Genomic DNA, 20977 nt, shown 5'->3' on the forward strand with positions numbered 1-20977 from the left:
TGAAGATTCCACTTTCTGTGTTGTATAAATGTCTATATAACACTATATGTAGACTGATTATAAAATCCGTGCTAAGTGACAAAATGAAAATGTTGAGTAAAAAGCTCAGATTTTACTTCAGAACTTGAGGCCATGCGCATTGTTGTGGCGATTATTTGAATTACTTTCACAGTGAATACTAGATAGCCCGGTTTTAACTGAACAGTGTTAAGCACATAGCCGACATTTCAGTCTACATTTAGCAACTGCAAGTTGTGATACAGGACCAGTGTCAAGAGACATGGTATGGTGGACACACTGAGACATGCCATTTCACGCAGATTTCTAGTGTTTCAATAGGTCACATAAAACATTATATCTTCACCCATAATTCGTTTTTATCTTAAAATATCCATCATCATCATCATCATAGGTATTCTGGCCGTATTGGCAGGTCACTTGCCGCAGCTGAAAAGCTTTCATGCTCCACGGTCCTCCGCTAACCTCTTCGTTTTCACGTATGATCTTTCTGTTTTTATACCATCCATTAATTGTAGTCTCCTTCGCCCCCTCCCTCTCTTTCCCGCCACCATACCCTCTAGGACGTCCCTCATGATACAATTTCTTTTTAGGCAATGTCCCAACCAGTTTCTCTTCCTCTTCTTAATAATATCTAAAAGTGCTCTTTTCTCCCTCACCATTTCTAACACTCTCTCATTCGTTTTCCGCTCTACTCAACCAATTCTTTCCATTCTTCTCCACACCCACACTTCGAAGGCTTCCAATCGATTTTCATCACATTTACGTAATGTCCACGTTTCTGCTTCATACAGTACAACACTCCACACGAAGCATTTTCTGAGTCTTTTTCTCAATCCCTTATTCAAGGACCCACAAAACAAACTTTTCTTTCTCCTAAAGGCTTCTTTCGCCATTCCTATCCTTGCTTTTCTTTCACGTTCGCACTTCATGTCATTACTAAGAAAACTATCCAGATATCGAAAACTATTCACTTGCTCTATTTTCTCCCCTCCCACTTTTATATTTGACACAGGCCCCTTCGTTCCAATCACCATGGCTTTTGTCTTAAAACATTTATTTTCATCCCATATACTTCAAAGCTCTTCCTCATTTTTTCTAACCTGTTATTGATTTTATTTTCAGATTCTGCAACAAGCGCCATATCGTCTGCAAATCTTATGCATCTAATCATTCTACCTCCTACCGAAATGCCGTCATCTTCATGTAAACTCTTTTTCACTATCGCTTCTAGATAGACATTAGTGTTGGCGAGAGGCAGCATCCAGTATAAGTATACTTTCAGATCCTCTATAAATAAGCTATTTTTGTAATGTTGCTGTCGTGCTGTACCATCTTGAGCTCAAATTGTTATGTTATCGAAATGTTAAAATGTTTCAGTGTAAAATGGTCTAGTGCTGTATCTGAAACCTATTATAAATAAATATTTACAAACAGTTCCAAATATGCACTATACACATTTATACTAATGCAAGGCCTCTCTATTGCAAAATCTTGAATAATTATATATATATATACGAGTGTAACGATTAATTTCCCGGAATGAATAAAATCTCAAAACGAATCCCGGAATGAACAAATTCTCAAAATGAATCAAAATCCTAGCTGGTGTAGCCAGATTTGTAAACACGTGTGTTTCTCATTAATAATAATAATAATAATAATAATAATAATAATAATAATAATAATAATAATAATAATAATAATAATAATAATAATAATCTTGGATGTAGTTGCCAAGTTGATAAAAATTATTTATCGGGATATAAGAAAAGGAAAACATACCAGGCAAACCCTGGATTGGATTGTCAAATTGATAATATACTATTTTCTCAGAACGAACAGTTTCTCGTTTCTAAAATTCAACAAAATATAGTTGACTTGCCCAGCCAATTATTCCAGAATTTTAATATTTATTCTCATTCTCCCATTTTTATTTTTTTTAAAGTTTTGTATTCAACGCATTCTAAGTCTTTCTCCATAGTTCTTACTATAAGAGCAACCGCTTGTGAAGAATTTATAAGGCATTACTTTATTATTTATACTAAACTTTCATAATATTGTAATTTAATTGTTTTATAAGACAGAATTAGACTATTCCATTTTATGTTAGTGATCTTACTTATTGTTTTCAGGTAACAGCGTACAAAAAGGGGATTTTACATTATGAATACTATAGATAACAGCAAATATCATCTAATTGTAAAAAAAAATTATATAATACTCAACAATATTCTTATATGATATTTTTATACGATCTCTGTTTGCTATATATATCTAATTTCCAGAATAAGCGGTTTGAAATGTATTCTTTTCATCGTGAAATAAAATTTTGAACATGTTTATATTGCTTGTTTCCATTAAAAATAATAAAGGAAAGAAAGATAAAAAAAAAATATATTACTTCTCTGCTTGAAGTACCTCATTGCAGTAACATATGCAACAAATTTTAATATATTCCAGACTGATCTAGGGTTTATTTATAATCTAATCATAAACACAAGAAAAAAAAATATATGGCACATTACAATTCCCCTCCTTCAACGAAATTGCATCTCATGACTCCTCATGAACTTCAATTAACAATTGAGCTGTCTCATTAAATATATATTGGTTTACATGAGTGATAATGTCCTCTCTATTACACTCCACAATCACACTCTTTCTCAATTTCATTATTATAAGGAAGTAGTGGTAGATATGAGGCATCGCTCTATATGGCTATAACATTGAATCGCTCAATTTAGCCACAAAACCAAATATGATGACATAATGAACTATGTACAAATGATCATGCATGCATTAGCCACAAAACCAAATATGATGAAATAATGAACTATGTACAAATGAACATGCATGCACTACAGAAAAAAAAAATCCTACCAGACAGCATCTTAAAGTTAATTCATAACGCGTATCACTTGTTGCGAGGAGAATTACAGAATTTCAACATAGATGAAGTGCCAAAGAGAGAAAAGAAAACAAAAAATCCTATCCTTTTTTTATATGACAGATCAGTCTCTCATAATTAAGTCAGCGCAACAAGCTGATGCCGTAAGTGTATCTACAAATGAGGTAACTATTCCGTAATTAAAGGTCATCAGCCAAATTCTAAAACAAATATGCTTAAGTTCCAGACTTTACTCTATTTCTGGAATTCTCATGGTTATACATAAGGTTTAAATTACTTCAGAAGAAAGAAACATGGAATTTGAAGTTATGCACAGTTGCCATAGCAACGGAAGTTATACAAGATCTATATCATTGTTCTAGAAAAACTTTAACAGACCACATCAGTGGAGAGACAACCAGAGAATGTTTAAGATGTGTGAAGCCGTACAAATTTTAACCCGACATTTCTGTATTCATCACTATCAACACACAAATACAATACTGAACACTGTTACTCAAAGTAACTTTGGTAGAAATTATTACTATGATGATAGCGTGGAAGTCGCCATCTTGGTTTTAATAATTGCGAGTTCCTGATTGTCTAAAAATTAAAGATGATTTGGGTTACCTGAGTTTCACAAATTTAAACGTCGTTAGCAATCTCCTGACACCACTAAACTCCACTCCTCTTTAGGGGGGCGCGGTGGCTCAGTGGTAGAGCGTTCACCTCCGGTGCTTGGGGTCCCTGGTTCGATCCAGCTCGCGCTGTGTGGACTTTGTGGTGGACAAACACCGTGCTCGTGGATTTTCTAGGGGTTCTCCCACTTTCTTCATTCCACCATTTCATTCATTTCTCATCATCACCGTCTCCTTTAGTCTAACCGGCAAAACCGTGGGACGTAAAACTTAAATATTTCATTTCATTTTCCACTCCTCTTTACGGGGTGATTCCTGGTCGGATCCTGATGCTGCTCACGATTTCTTGGTCCATTCCGCCAATCCCATGATGGACGAAGCGAACCCTCAATAGTGACGACAAAATTTTCCAATTAGGTTTAATAAAATTTAGACCGGAGCTCGATTTATATTTCTAAACGTAGCAAAAGTTGTTCCAAAAACTAAATTTTATGTAGGTTCGCCGAAATTATGTAATTTAGTAAATAAATTTCAAAATTTAAGAACTCGGTAGAAGTCGCGTCGTCACTTTGGTTTTCTTTTATAATGGTAGTTTTTTTCTCTCTTTTCGTGTGCACTTGACATGCTTACTCGCACATTATGCATGATAATTCACATCACGAATAATAATAAATGTAAACATCATTCCCCATTCAAATTTAAGGATTTGCATTACTACTATTATCTATATATATAAATCCTAAACTAAAATCTTTAACGTGTATAACAAATTTATTTATTATTCTCACTTAATCCCGCCATGTAACACGTATCGATACTCTTCTCAAACAAAAGAGTAGCGTAATACTTGTAATAGTGCAAACAAGAGAAAAGCGGAAAAGAGAAAGAAACCCACAAACAATGCTAGTAACCAACCAAATGTGTAATACTTAAAAGTAAGTAATTTCATTTTGCCAATGATAATCATATTAATAAAATGTACGAATTTAGTTGAGTAAAACCTAAAATATGTATACATATGTATGCAAGTATATATTTTCCAATATACGTTAATATGCATTTGTTGTTACATGTCACATTCATACACCCCTAGCGCAGTGGATATCTATGTCAAATTTATAGTCCCTCGAGACCAATTACCAACCACCGCCACATAATAATTAGTTAATAGGCCTTCTCTCCACTAACAAGGCCCGCAGATACATAATACGCAGGCCAATAATACTCTCGAGACACAGAATATTCACCATATGCATCATTACTGAATCAATTTCAGCCGAGACCCAATAGCCTCCCCTCAAAAATAATAACACAGTCCATGGCGCAGGCAAAAAGTACACATAATAACGCTATGGCGCAGATTAAGATTACGCATGCCATCAACATCAAATCGTAACTATAACGAACATAAAATAAAAAGTACCATCGCTACACGGAACACGTATAACAACAGGTCAGATACAACCCAACACGCATCAGAACAAAAACGAAACCTAACACAACCCAAAACAAAAAAATTCAAACCCCATGCAACCAAGACGCAACAAGAATGTAACGTTATCAGTACGGTACGTTACACGAGTAACGAAACACGTTACCTTGACAACCGTATCACTGATTTTTTCAAGACAATTCGGCTTCCGTGCATCTATACTTACCTTTTTAACATCTATCACAGAAGGCAAATTGTAAGGCCTTTAATTCTTTGGACTTTTGCACGACAAGAGTATAATTGTTCTGTTTCTCTCTCTCTTTCTCCTCTTTCTCATCCACTTCTTTTTAATATCTTCTTTTCAAATACTACTATATTTTATTTGCTATTAATAGTTTAAAAGACAAAAATAATAAATATCTCTTACCCCTGCCACAGAATTTCATCTTGAGCTAAACCTTCCCAAACGCACGCAGCTAGACAAAGATCAGTTGCATTTAAGTGTGACAAAACGGCCAGCCCAAGCTCTGGAGGTAGGTCTGCTAAATCGGGAAATTTGTCCTCCCCATCACATTCGTTCACTGTCAAAAAATATATATATATATAAATACATAAAGTTTAGTTTATATAATATCGTGTAAACAATATATATCAGGTTGTCTAAGAAGTATAGTGTTTTTGGAGTTAAAAATTCTGAACATAATTATTGTGATTTTAAAATAATGAAAATTGTTGCATGTGGTTTTCATAGGCATCTCTTGAAACTAATTTAACACCATTCAGGGAATTCTGCTGAGACCGAAACAAATAACAATCTGATGGCACCGCGTCCTGGCTATACAATGGATGCATTAAAACCTCCTAATTAAGTCTTCTCAATTTCTGATGGATCCTTAAAGATGTATGCAGTCTTGTGTTGTCAGCCTGCTTTCCTGTTAATGAGTTCCGGTCGTTTCATTTGAATTGCTAGGTGTACTACTGCTAATGTCGACAGTAAATGTCCAAGTGTATCGTTCTGTCCAGCGGCAACAGATTATTTCTTTTTTTATTTATTTAACAATCACCAGATGCAGCTCACAGACCGTTTTATACTAGATTTCTAACAACAACAATAACAATGGAAAGAATTTGAGAAGCTATCGGCTAGGGCCTGTTTACTAGGTACCATCCCGGCATTTGCCTGGTAGGACTGAGGAAAACTTTAGAAAACCCGTCAGGATGGTCGGCAGAGGGAATCGAACCCACGGCCTCCCGAATGAGAACTCTGTTTGGGTACGGGCATTTTCCCCGATATGGCATTTCTGGAGATGAGTACTATAACAAACTTGAAAGTAAGGAGTAGATACTTGTAATTTTGGATAATACAGCAACCATAAAATCGGTGCATGTTTAACAGGTGGAATCCACGATAATTTTCAGACGTTTTCCAAATCTTTTAAAGTTCAATCCATCCGTAATAGCTAGCCTGTGGTAATCTTTCCTTATTTTATTTTACCTAGTTATTTTATAAACTATGGAAATGGTAAATATATTTTTAATTTAATTGAATATAACCTTTAAAAAAATGGGGATTTCCTGGAGCTGCATTATATTTGAAACTTATAACGTAAGATAAAATCCAAACCAAATGTTCCGCTACGTAATGTAGGCGTTCAATTGGAATTCAAAAATCAAAGACAGACTGTCATTCTGAATTTCTTGATGCTTTACGGAGATTAAGTTTCCATACAATACATGAATTACAATTTAAAACAAATTCCATCAAAATCTTGAATTCCATTTCTTTTCGTTTTTATTTATTTTTCAATTTTTGTTATAACTTCTATAGTTGTTTGAAAGTAACAAACAAACAGACAGAAAAGCTGTCAAACAATTTGGTCGCCTATTACTAGCTTATTATATTTAGTCAAGAGGCATCTGGTGAAACTCTTTGTGCACTTTTTCTTTCCTCTACGTCCCGATGTTAAACCAGGCAGGGTTGGCAAAAACCATGGTTTTTATTTAAAAAAAACAACAAAAAAACGGGTTTTTTTGTTTAAACCAGGTTTTTTTGGTTTAAACCAGGTTTATTTGGTTTAAATAATTTGCTCTATATATTCATATCATATATGGACAGAAATAAGTTTGTTTCGCCTTGATGTTATTATGCAACAGCCGGGTTATGCTGGAAGGAGTCACATAAGCTTAAAGCGGAATAAAAACTGCTTCACGAGTTATATCCGAGAGAAATTGTCCTCCATTTGAACTCGGAACCAGGACTAATTGGCCACAAATGCCATACGTCTGCCGACTCACTCACGAAGGAATCCTGATAAAGATACGTTGTACTGATCTTTACATGCTTCTTAAGAGTCTTCATCCCAGCGAAATTAAAATACCACTAATTTTACAGTAATTATATAATATCTTCAAATAGATAAAAGATAGTCGAAATGTGGAACAAGAGCGCCCTAGACAATATTATTTTACATGAGAAACCGTTATCACGACTCACTTATCTGCTTTCGATTTCGAGCCATTTTGAAAATCGGCATTTATTTTCGCGTTTCTAAACAGCTAAAAACGGAAAGCCGCTAGGTGACTTGTGATAACGGTACCTCACGCAAAATAATATTGTCTAGGGCGCTCTTGTTCCATATTTCAATTATCTTTTACCTATTTGAAGATATCACACAATTACTGTAAAATTAGCGGTATTTTAATTTCGCTGGGATGTAGACTCTTAATATAACTGTCAAGAGTCATTTCAGAAGGACAAAAAGATAAACAGTTGCACAAGTGAAACCATTATACAGAATTACATATGGACAATTTCAAAGTACTGCGGAGTACAGAAGAACTAATTTAGTTCAAGTTAGTTAACAACGACATTTATTGGTCCAAATTAAAGAAATACGACTTAATTTGCATATCAGTAAGAAAAGTGTATAAAGATACGAATTATTTGAGTCCACTCTGGCTCAGACTCATTTATACATAAATATATACCAAAGATACTTCTCATTTCACTAAATGCCTCTCGTGGGGTCTGTATGACCTCTCCCCCCCCCCCCCACACACACAAAAGTACGGCATTTCGATGTATTTTATCAATAGTAAACATTGAAATGAAACAATATTTAAAAATTTTCTTTGATTGCAATTACACAACAATAATAACTACAAAAAAATCACAAAACAAACATTTATAAACTTATATATATAAAAAAGTTGCTTTTGTAGTATAATCTTTTCGAGTAATGAATGGGGAATTTAGGTCTGAATATAATACGAATAATATAAGGGAGTGAAACGTGATAACCCACAAATGTGTGTTCAAGATTTTACAAACACTTACACTTTTATGAACATTTTTCGTTTTTTGGTTTAAACCAGTTGTTTTTTTTTAAAAAAAAAAAACAGTTAGTTTAAACCTTGGTTTAAACCAGCCAACCCTGAAACCAGGTATACGTCAAAAGTTCAATGCCTTGGTTTTATCTTATTAGATGATCACAGAAAGTAGTAATTTAATTTTTAAATATCTGTATTTAAATTTGTTTTATATTCGTACGTGAGAAGACAGGAACGAATGTACTTTTGCTTCAGAAGGATGCTGATCACTAGAGCACACAGTTGATTATAAATCTTATCAAACTGCAATTGTAAATAAAACAACAGAAAAATGCCCTTACCCTTTCTTCTACGTGCATGAACAGACTGATGATCCGGTTCAAAAGCCAAAGGCAGAAATCTGAGGATGACTTCTGTCTCAAACTCAACCGGCAGGAGTCGTCGAATTGTCTGCCCCATTGTTACACATTGTAAGGAAATCAACTCACCACGACATGAAGCATTGTGAATAAATTATTTTTACAGCAAGTTTATACTGAAAATAGAAAAAAAAAATCAAAAAATTAGTAATTTTACCTACTAAGACACTGTACTAAGTTATATGCTGCATTAGCAGTTAGTTTCACGGGTCAAGTCATGTGGAACACCATAAAACATGTACCGGCATCTATACTTAATAATAAATACTGGTATACATTCAGGAACATCCCGAATACGGAATAATATGGATATTAAAGCATTTAGGGTCAGAGAAAATAAAAAATAGAACGCGCTATAAGGCAGTATATTAATAAATAAATTAAAAAAAAAAAAAAAACGAATTCTAAGCACTAAACTTTTCGTCACTATTATTCGTTTTAACATTATGCAATAACACAGGCAAAACCTCCTACAGGCCTAAACCAATTCAATTATTATTCTATTTGAATTCCAAATAAGCTCAATATTCTACGACTGAATCTTGAATTAAGTCATACTGTAGAAATATCAATGAAAGATTAACAAAACAGCCCGAACGAAAACTCATCACCGCCAATAATTACCTTTCTAGATTTGTCCATAAGAAACAAACAATTGATGTGAAACGCGAAAACTGCATCTCGGATCATCATCATCTAAACGGTTTAGCTGATTCAGCTAAATTTTTGCACTGCCATCAAGAATCATCATAGCCAGGATCCGGAAAAAAATGTCAAAAATCACAACACAATCGTTTCTCCCACAGAAGTCAACGGTGCGAAACAACCATTTATGCATTACATTTGTTAGGGTTATGTAACTTAAATGAGCTTAGTAAGATGTGCTGTTTTCTTGGAGTAACTACTAACTTTAGAAATCGATACACTACGGCCACCTTAATACGGCCGGCTGTCGAATTAGAGAAAAGTGATCGATTATTGAGAGAGCTTTTATTATTATTATAATTATTTACATTACTTATATGCTATGCAGGGGGAATCTAAAGGGTGTGTGGATGGTGTAATAGCCCTCAACCAAAACTGGGTCAGCAAATTCGTCTTTCTGAGGGATTTTAACATTGGGATATTCGAAAATGGAATGCAAATGAACACTTCTCACATTACAACACTACGTTTTTACGTTTAATGAATCTTAATCCACAATACGTTTTTAAGTTTATTCTAATCCACAATAATTAGTTATCGTTTCGATTCAGCCGTATACAAGGATTGTTTGACAACTGTATTGCCAATTCAGCAAATACATATTACACAGTATATCATCAATCGTTTCATTCGTTAATATATACTGTGAAACAGTTCCGCAAACCTTCATGTTGTCCGAATTTATTAGAACCATTAAGGTTGCTTCTACAATATTACAATAGATAACTATAAAATAAACCATATTCGATAGTTAAACATCAATCACAAGCTTTCGTTTGCATTTGCCAAATATATAAGATATATTCCTACCATAGGAATAAAGAAATAAGACTGCAGAATTGCTACTGGGGACATTCCATGTCAAGTGGTCCAATGGTCCCCACCTTACCCTCTCAGATTTGGATGAAATTTGGAACACAGGTTGGTACTTGGCTCAAACAGACACGTGCAAAATGCCATCTCTGTTGCTGCTATAATTTCCAAAAAACAGTGACCTTATATGTTGACCTGAAGCACCAGAACGGAAACAGGAGCATCACAGAGGCATTTTGAGGGGGTCGTTACTCAGTTCCTATTTGTTTGTTTGTGCTGAAAACAGGGTTTGAAAAAATCCGGGCTTTTTTGAAAAAGCCCAAGACAACTGGGCCCATATGGGTTTTTTCGGGTTTAATTGAGTTTTTTCGGGTTTAATCGGGTTTTTTCGAAATATTTCAATGTCTTTGGGGTAAAAGTGTTAAAATATGATTTATATTTCAAGAATGTCGTTGTCACAACTTGGAACAATTTTCTGCTCACTGCTGTTTTGAAACAATGGCCGCCATTTTGATATTTACGTTGGTATGCCGCCAAAATCTATACAGGAAATTTTGTGTCTCGTGCTTGTACTCTGAAAATTTTAACTTAAAAGGCCGAAAGTTGTACCCTGTAGTGTGTGTGGTAGAGGCAAACAAACGAGTTGAGTTGATTTTGTGTTTAACGACCCTTTCAGCAGCGAGGCTATATTAGACGGGACCTACTGATTAACGTGGAATCCGAACCACATGAGCTCCCTCCAGGAAGCAAACTCGGGTCCCACGCCGAAGGCGCGTACGCTAACCGCATAGCCATGAAGGAGCTCGGCAGACAAACGAACAAATGTAGATCAAATCATCCAGAAGCCTGACTGACGTTCGCCAAATAAGAATACGAAAAGGGGTCTATTAATTTAAAACACAGATACAATTCATGTTGTATGAAATAAATAAATGTTTTAAAATGTCTTATATGAAATTAACATCTTCCAGCGTAAATAAACCTGCCATATTTTCTCAATGAGAATACGGGACACCTCAGTTCCCCCCCCCCCCCCTTCAACTTTCCAACACAATGCAATGAACTGTACTCTGGTTATGAACAAAAGTATAATAGGCCGCGGTGGCTCAGTGATAGAGCGTTCACCTCTAGTGCATGGGGTTCCTAGTTCGATCCCAGTTCGCGCCAAGTGAGCTTTGTGGTGAACAAACACCTCGTGCGTGGGTTTTCTCGGGATTGTTACGTTTTCTCCCACTTTCTTCATTTCGTCATTTCATTCATTTCTCATCATCGCCGTCACCTTGAGCATTGCAGGCATAACCGTGAGACTAAAACTAAACGATTTTATTTTATTTTATTTTTTCAAGAATATAATACGCGAAAGTTCACTAAGCTGCAGCTGCTTTTCTCTGTTCGTACCCTGCAATTAATTATACAGATGAAGATGCCTAAAAACTTAAGATGTGCTATAAAAATGCTTTACAGGAAAATAATATGCAAATTATTTAAATCAGTGGTACAATCTACCTTCAATATTCTTCGCGCGTTTAGCAATATTTCTTTACATTTCTTTGCCAAAATTACGTTCGTCAGTTTAATCTGATGAAAAGCGGATATTTCTTCTTGTGTCGTGTGTAATTGTCAGGACCAGATTTACATTTTTCTAAGACCTGGACCAAAGCACAATTCTGTGCCCCTAGCCTCTGAACAAGATTATAATTCTTGTTAACTTATCTAATGTTGCTAGAGAAAAGGTCAGTCAAGTAGAATAGAGCCCTTTTTTCACCAAAATTGGTCAACAGTGCAGATTTCTCACCAAAATTGGTATAATTTTGCCTTATTTCTTACGAAAATTGATACAAATTTCCCTTATTTTCACGAGAATTGGAGAAAAGTGCAAATTTCTCACCAAAATTGGTACAAATTTCCTTCATTCTCACAACAATTAGTCAACAGTGCAAAATTCTCACCAAAACTGGTACAAATTTCCTTTATTCTCAGAACAATTGGTCAACAGTGCAAATTTCTCACGAAAATGGATGCAAATTTCCTGTTCAATGTTTTATCATATATTTTAATACAATTTTATATTAATTTATACAATTTATGCTGATTACTTACTGTTTTTCCCCAAGCCTTTAAGAAACTTGTTTCTTCCGTGCTTATTTATCCCTCAAGTGCCCAGAAATAACTGAAGAAGCTTCAAAACATGTCCACACAAGTCTTTTTCGTTAATCTTGAACGCAGTTGGTCTTGGTATTCAAGAAACTAATTCTAAAGAAAGAAGGCACCTATAATAAAAGAATGGCATGTTGTAAGGTGATGTAAGTAAAGGAGAAAGGCAGAAAACAAAAGAAAATCGAGTAGGCCTATGGCTGTATGTCCACATACTTTCGCAGCAGGGTGCCTTTGTTTAGTGAATAGCAACGATTTAAATGTATACCAGATGGTCTTATGCAGCTGTTTCGTAATTTCATCTTTGTGTCAATTAAGGAAGTAACAAAGTGTCAATTTAATGTGACATATGGATGTTGCACAATACTTGAACCGTAGGAGGTGAGACAGACATGTGAAATGAGTTTTAGAAAAACATGGGAAACTCTGGATAAAGCATAGCTATATGTTAGGTAAGAATGGTGTATGAGGGAGGGAGTCCTTTGATGTGTACTAAAGAACGAAAGAAACATATACACAGGTGTGCTATATTTTTGGGTGGTCCAGGGTTTTTGGAGGTGGAGGGAGCGAACTGTGTTCTGGACATTGCTTAATGGGGGGCCTGTGATTTCTAATGCATGGAAACTCAAAAATATGTGAAAAAGAAAGAAATAAGAATCATTATTCTAACGACAGAGAATTTAAGAATGAGATAGGTACGTGTCATTTTTTAAAAGTTAATGTATTGCCCCATATTGAGGAAACCGCATATAAGATGGAGGGTTGAAGTGTGTTTTTTGTTTTGTGAGCAAAGGATCACTTTAAACCGGCGTTTGACTTGTTACGCATTTTGTTAAGACCTTGCCACATACGTAGAGGGGAAAAAAAGAGGGAGCGTTCCTACCTGAGTTTGAAAGAGGAAAAAAAGAGTGAATGAATGTGTACGCAAGACAACTTTCCCTTTTGTGCTTTTGGAAGAAGTTTTGAAGGAAGATTTCTGTAGGTATTTTTGCATAAATAATTTTATCCTTTTAAAAAACTAGAGTAATGAATTAATTATTTATGAATATTAATGAGATGATAATGAATATTAATGAGATGCTAAAGAAAAGGATTACAAAGAATGGATTTTACTGTTTTTTCGTATATTTAGAGGCATTTTGCGGATATATGTAATATACAGCACTGCGTATTGTACATAAATGTATGAGATAATGTGGAAGGAAATGCGCGCAACTCTAAGAAACATATTTTATGTAATGATATTGTATTTTCAGTAGTTGATATGGGATTTTAGCATAGAATATCATCTTTTGGATACTGTAGGGGTCTAATGGTGTACGAAGTTTAGACGAATGACAAATTGCATGTATTTGTGATTAATTTGTAAGGGGGCTACATCTATGTGTAGGTGATATGGGATTTTAGCATAGAATATCATCTTTTGGATATTGTATGGGTCTAATGTTGTACGAAGCTTAGACGAATGACAAATTGCATGTATATGTGATTAGTTTGTAAGCGGGTACATGTATGTGTAGCTGATAGAGGATTTTAACATAGAATATCATCTTTTGGATACTATATGGGTCTAACGGTGTACGAAGCTTAGACGAATGACAAATTGCATGTATATGTGATTAGTTTGTAAGTAGGGTATATCTATGTGTAGCTGATATGGGATTTTAGCATAGAATATTGTGTTTTTGGATACTGTATGGGTCTAATGTTGTACGAAGCTTAGACGAATAAGAAATTGCATGAATATATGATTAGTTTGTAAGTGGGTTTATGTATGTATGTATGTATATTGGTTTTTGATATTGGACAGGAATATATGTATCATATTGTAGACATATTATCTTTCGTTTACATGTAAGTGTTTTAAGCATGTGTTGTTGGTTGCGTAGCTTTAGGGGCTATACTATGGGGGATGCAAACACCTAAAGTGTTTCTATTTTATTAATATTGGATTGTAGCCTTATTTTATCGTATTGTAGAGCTGTATATGTTGTTGTGGTGATATGATATGTGAATGCAAACACATGAACTGATTCCTTATGTATATAGATTACCTTGAATACCATGTTAGAATGTATATATTGTGATTTTACGTATTTAACCTCTCGTAATATTCATTGGATTGTTTGTTACTCAAACTGTGAGGCTGAACACATCATGTTACCTCAAAATGTGAGCATACCACAGATGTTGTACGGATATTTGAAGCACAAAGGATATCACTATGTTATAACCCATTTACATATAGATATCTTTTCAGTATAGTATTCTAATGTCTTATATTGATACCTTTACTTACTTCTAAGATGCTTGTTCACCTTATAGAAGACATTATGACAACAATATGGTTTTCAACTTAGAGTCATTTATTGTAGGAGCATAAAATATGATAAATAACCTTATATGAAACATACGTATTCTTTCTTTATCTTATATAGAATACAGATACTTTGTATTATATGAATATTTGTTTGGAGAAATAAAACATATTATAAATTGTAACGCTTTATTGTATTTTCCAATATTGGCATATTGATATACATATATAGATATATTTAAATAAGATATTTACATGATATATACGTACAAGTACCAACAGATAGGAAAACTTATGAACATATTTGATGATATTATGACATCATGCTACCTTTAGACAGTTTACTATTTACATATATACAGAATACCATTCATTTCACGCACTTAATACTTTGATAACCATATGGCAATGTTCTATAGTCAGTAATACTGTTATGATTTAATCGTCGTCTTTTATTTTGAACTTTTTGATGTGTTTTAGTTTCAGACTTGGATACGATGACAAACCCAGGCTTACGAACAATTCTTCCTGGATTGTGTAACTGTTTTTTGTCAGCTTTATCCCGAACTAGTTGATAAAAATGATCAAAGTTAATTTCTTGTCGTGTACGATGATTTAAAGTAATTCCTCTAATTTTAAATACATAATCTACCTTCCCTGTTTGAACTTCTTTCATTCTATAGGCATAATTTTTTGGCCCTAAGCCTATAAATGCATCAATTTCCCAGCCATCAGGAACTTCATTAGTTAACTGACCTAAATAGGAACCCAAAGAAAGTGGAGGCTTTTCATTACGTGGTTGCACAAACATAATACTATCAGTGTCGCAGTACAATACACGCTCAGGATCAATAGCTGTCAATAATTCATAAAGTTTTAGACGTGCCCAAGAGGTGATAAAGGCTGCAAGGACAACATTGGAAAATTTCCATGGCTTGTTTTTGTTTTCAATGTTTTTATATGATACAATGAGATGCCGCTCTCCAATAGGCAATACAGTTTGTACCTCATATTGGGGTGCCCATAGATAACTTAAAAATTTTTCTGGAGTATCTACAATTACAGATTGAGATAAATCTGTTCTTTGTCCCCATTTCCCATACAAGGAATTGAGAAATATTTTGGAAATATATCTTAGACCAGGATTTGATTGAATGTTATTTTCCGTTAACTGAATGCATTCATGTTCATAATAGTCTGTAATATATTTTTCTTGATCTTGTTTAGTTTTGCACCAGCTAGGAAATCCTGAAGACTCCTGCTTCATTTTTAAGAAGGAATTGACATAATCTTTAAACAGATTATTTTCTGATCCAGATAATTTGAATTCCCAAATTTCAATAATTTGTAGAATTTTGTATCCGAGATCTAAAGCCACATGAAGTTCAGGAGTACAGTATGTACCAGTAAGGACACGCTCGGCATCATTATGGATGCAAATGTTGTCACTTTGTTCCATACACGTACGACATAACCCAAACAAAAGGCGATCATTACATGTATATGGTAAAATTGGAAAATATAAGTCTTTGGGAGGCAAGATACTACATTTCACTAATCCATGAATACTTTGCACTTGTGGAAAGTCAGGCCCCTTGTATATTATAGGTTTTCCTATAGGCAATGGCTTACGTGCCATTACCCAGGGGTAAAGACTGGTAACATCATAATATGACACAAACTCTTTGCTGGTACATTCGTACAAGGCATTAAAACATTCTGTACGCCCACCATGAAAACTATCTTTAGGTACCAGATGATCAACAAGATCATGACACTGTGTTTGAATAAACTGTTGTAATTTTTTATCATTTTTTACCATGAGGTCCCATTCACATTCCCACATTTCAATGACATTAAGATTTAATTTTTTAAGAAATGCTATTTTTGTGGTGGTGTTTTCATACCGATCTTGTAATGATGTACCTTGCTTAGAGGTAGAATCTAGGGACACGTGTCGTAGTGTAGGATAACAGTTTAAACACCCGTGATAGTAACATCCATGAAATTCGTAAACTGTATTTGTTTTAGTTTCAAATCCATCAACCTTATACCTCCCAAATCGTTTTTCCAAACCATTTCCAGAATGAAGAATTTTATTACCAGTAGTACGTTCTAAGTATCGCAGCCAGTACATTGCCTTCAGACTTTGACGATCACGATGGTCAAACCCATAAGGTGGAATAATTGGAATAATTTCTTTAGGTAAATATAAGGTACGATATGTTAGTATTGCCAAACTAGCAATAGTTGACGATACGATAAAACATTGGATACCATTTGTTTTGTCTTCAATTAAGTTTGAAAATTTAATGACAGCCTCTGCTAAAATTTTAACATCATTCCGACAATATTCAATCATTTCCTTTTGGAGATTATATTCCTCATTACTTGCAACACGTTCTTTGTGCCATATGATAAGTTGCTCTCGATCTTCAGTGCTCCTTGAATCAGGATCAAAATATTTTAGATTAGGAATTTTACCTATGTAATTTTGGTTCTCTAATGTATTAAACAAGTATGGGAAATCTCCCTTTCGTAAATTTGCAGAAAGACCTAACGTCTTAGGTAATTTAGATAATTTAACTCCCATATACAAATATGTGTCACGGAAGTAAATTTTTTGTCCTAAACGCATTTCAATAATTTTTTGCCCTGACATTATTACTTCCGGTGTAAAATGATGGTTTATGATCAAAGTTTTAGCACAGAATTGCATATCATAATTACTGCCATTATGGGAAAGCACAACGATTTTTTTTAAACATTGGTCGAGTTATTAATACATGATTAACAAATTCTTCAATGTTGTGAAAATCAAACGAACGGAATCCATTTTTATCGCCGCATACAAAGCATGTATCATCAAGCTTCATGTCCTTACACTTGTAACAAGCATGAATACAATTTACAAAATTTACATGATGTTCTTGTTCTCCTTGTTCATTTTTAGGAAGCAACATTGTTTCTACATCAAATATAATGTACAAAAAGGTATCTATATGTTGCATCATAGCCGTTTGAACAAAACAAATATGGTCATCGCTTACATATGTGTAACATGTTTTACAATAACGTTCACCACAATCATGTTCAGACTTGCGTGAACGCATGTCAATTATAGTACCACAATGGACACAAATTTTCTTTGTTTCGCATATACTTTTTCCGGAAACATTTATTGCTTTATGATTAGCAAAACATTCTTCTGAAGAAAACAGTCTATGGCAATCAAGGCATTCAACTTTAATATTATTATCATTATTAGAAACATTATGATACTTTTCGCACATTGGACATTTGAAGTTACACTTATGATTTTGTGTATGATGATAACCTTTCAAACAATACTGACAATATTTCCGTTTGTTTAATAGTGTTGTAATGTTGGTAATTAATTCGTAGTGTCCTTCACTGTACAAAATCAAAATTTTCTTTGATGCATGTATTCCAGGATAAATTACATTATAGTTTCGAGTTAATCCGTTCTTTTCGTAAACAACAATTTGATAATGAGGCGCTAGCTTATTTTGAAACTTTTTTACATCATCAATAGTACATCCATCATGGATTTCAATGTCAACTTTAGCATTGACACACAATTGTTTTGCTTGTTTCATCAAACGTTCAGAATGATTTTTCAATTGATATACATAGTTATAACGATGATCAGCTTTACCCATTCCAAGAATAATACTTTTAGGAAGACAATACACATCCTTTTCTACAGGAATAGTACATTGTTCCATGTGTGTTACAAGATCAACAAATTTTGATGAACCCCTTGTTCGTCCCCTACCTTTACGTGAATCAACAATATGAATTTTGAAATTTACTTTATCACCTAATAAATAATTTTCATTACTATTTAAAACATTTTCAATTTTACGAAATAGAATGTCGGAGCTTAAATCCGACTTTTGACGCCACGAAATGTATATTGGTTTATTAATGGTAGAAGCAGAACTTTCTATTGTTATACCAACATACATATCATCATCGGCATCATTTAAAACGTGATCCTTTACAAATTCAAATAACAACTGAATATATTTTTCAGGATCATCTATTCCACTAGTTTGCATACGTTCAATTGTAACTTCCTTTCCTGTAAGTCCAAAATAACTATATTGTTTGATTCTACTATTAACAATACGAAAATATTCATTTGTTTTACCACTCCCATACATGGTATGTTGTGATACATTAGTAGTATTAGGACTTGGAAAGTTTATAAAATTTTCCATGAACACGCTAAAATCATTTGTAGTTAAACTATTAGCTTTTCCTTCAGACACAAGTTCCATAAACTTTTCACGAGCTAAATTCTTTATATTATCTTGACGAAAGAAGCCTACATGATATAAATCAATAATATCTTTTGCACACTTACATTTTTTCAAAACAACATGAGGATCACAACCAAAATGCATAAACAACGCTTGCAATAACTTGGAATAAGCTTCATTGCTTACCCTTGCACCCGTAGCATGACATTGTGTTATCACTTCCCATGTAAATAAAACTTCGTTTGGATTTTCATATCCACGTGCTTGTTGTGCTGACAACATGGTACAGATGACAGATTGTCCTTCCATTGTGTGATTGACACACTAAATATGTAATTGGAATATGAATTTTTGTCTTATACAGTAAATATTTTACACAATAATGTACACAGAACTTTGATATTTCTTTTCACAGTTTTTAAATGACAAGGTTTTGTAAGTAGACTTTTATGATATAATTCACAATGTGTTGACCAAAGATACACTTTTTTTAAGAATTTTTTACACTTACCAGTAAATATAATAATAAAACTTTCCCGAACTTGTTTTAGTTCACAACAGATTTAGTTGTAAGTTTACCGACAACACACTTGAAAGCTTATCGGGAATTGCACTAACACTGGCCGTTAACTACAATGATAAAACTTCCCGTAACTTTTTTTCAGTTTAGTATCGATGCACTACCACTTGTCACTCACTAAGTATATTTTAGTTTACCGAAGATATACTTTTAAGTTTATCGGTTAATCCTTTAGCACTTTCCGATAATTGTAATTTACAAACTGCCGTAATAAAATTGATTTAGACTAATTACAGCACGCAAAGTACAAACAGGAAGTGTGTTTACTTTTTATTGATTGTTTATTATCAACACTAATAAATGGAAATTCCAAGAACTCCACACGAAGATTCCCGAAGATTGCCGAAGGTTCCCGAAGGTTCCCGAAGTTTCCCGAAGTTTTCCGAACAATGCCGAACCTAACCGAAGATGAACATGAGAGTTTATCCACAATTCCTGTACATGGTGGTTAATGTATCACACGAATGGTTCCGAAAATTGCCGAACATAACCGAAGATGGACATAAGAATGTATGAACAATTCCTGTACACGTTTAGTAAATGTAACTTCCAAAAGACTTGTAACTTTAAGATATATTTTAAAGTTTATTATTAGATGTAACTTTATAATAAAATTGGTATTTTAAAATAAATGATTTAACAACAAAGAGTATACCAATGAGTGGCTTTACTTTAACACTAGTAATTCTATAGTGCGCGGCGCGGCTTGCTGCGTTGGATTTATACTTTCAAAATTTAATCTCGTACCCAAACGCATTTCGTTTGTAATCTCGTACCCAAAGGCATTTGGTTTGTAATCTCGTACGCAGGTGCTTTAACATATTTTAAATTAATAATACTGATATTACGCAATATGATGTAATTTGTAAATGCACTATTAAAGTTTGCAACACTTGAAATAATTATAACTACTTGTTTGTATGCTTTTCCAATGTGTTATCGGTCTAAAAAATTCCTTTGTTAGTAATGCTAGGAATTTCTTTTGTTTGCGTTGCTACAGGTGTTTAAAATGGTTTAAACCGGTTTAAACTAGTTTATTGTTTTTGTTATACAATTATTCAGTTCTGCAGGAACTTTGTTGTTAATTTTTTTTATTTGTTTGCTTCATTAGAAGCTCAGAGGAATTACATTTCGAAAATATTAAAATTATCAAAACATAAACTTGAACATAAGAAAGTTATTTTTAACACATCACAACACGATTAAACTTAAAATTTATTACATAAAACTTTTTGATTGTTAAATGAACAAGTAAAATTTAAGTCAGTGTTGCAATTGAATACACAAACTAAAAGTAAAAGAACAAGGTACCAAAAGTAAAGTGTACAAACATAACTTAAAACACAATGTTGCAATCCAAATTGCAAAGAAAAAATAAAAAAATACAACTTA

General features: G+C 33.7%; 1 protein-coding gene across 2 annotated transcripts in view; it reads right to left on the reverse strand.

Moving 5' to 3' along the window:
* Positions 1-12468, reverse strand: part of LOC145670254 (F-box only protein 8-like) — a 36774-nt gene extending 24306 nt beyond the window's left edge. For both annotated transcript variants that reach the window (XR_014128247.1, XM_081738667.1), the window contains exons 1-3: positions 12346-12468; positions 8650-8843; positions 5406-5559 (exon numbers count right to left, since the gene is read on the reverse strand). Coding sequence is in view for 1 of the 2 variants with exons in the window: in XM_081738667.1 (XP_081594793.1) it covers positions 5406-5559; positions 8650-8767 (272 nt within the window). In the remaining variant the exon portion in view is untranslated. The remainder of the gene's footprint in view (positions 1-5405; positions 5560-8649; positions 8844-12345) is intronic.
* Between the last annotated feature and the right edge of the window lie 8509 nt (positions 12469-20977).

The sequence above is a fragment of the Thermobia domestica genome, chromosome 14 (genome assembly GCF_964235325.1).
Source record: "Thermobia domestica chromosome 14, izTheDome1.hap1.1, whole genome shotgun sequence".
Lineage (NCBI taxonomy): Eukaryota > Metazoa > Arthropoda > Insecta > Zygentoma > Lepismatidae > Thermobia > Thermobia domestica.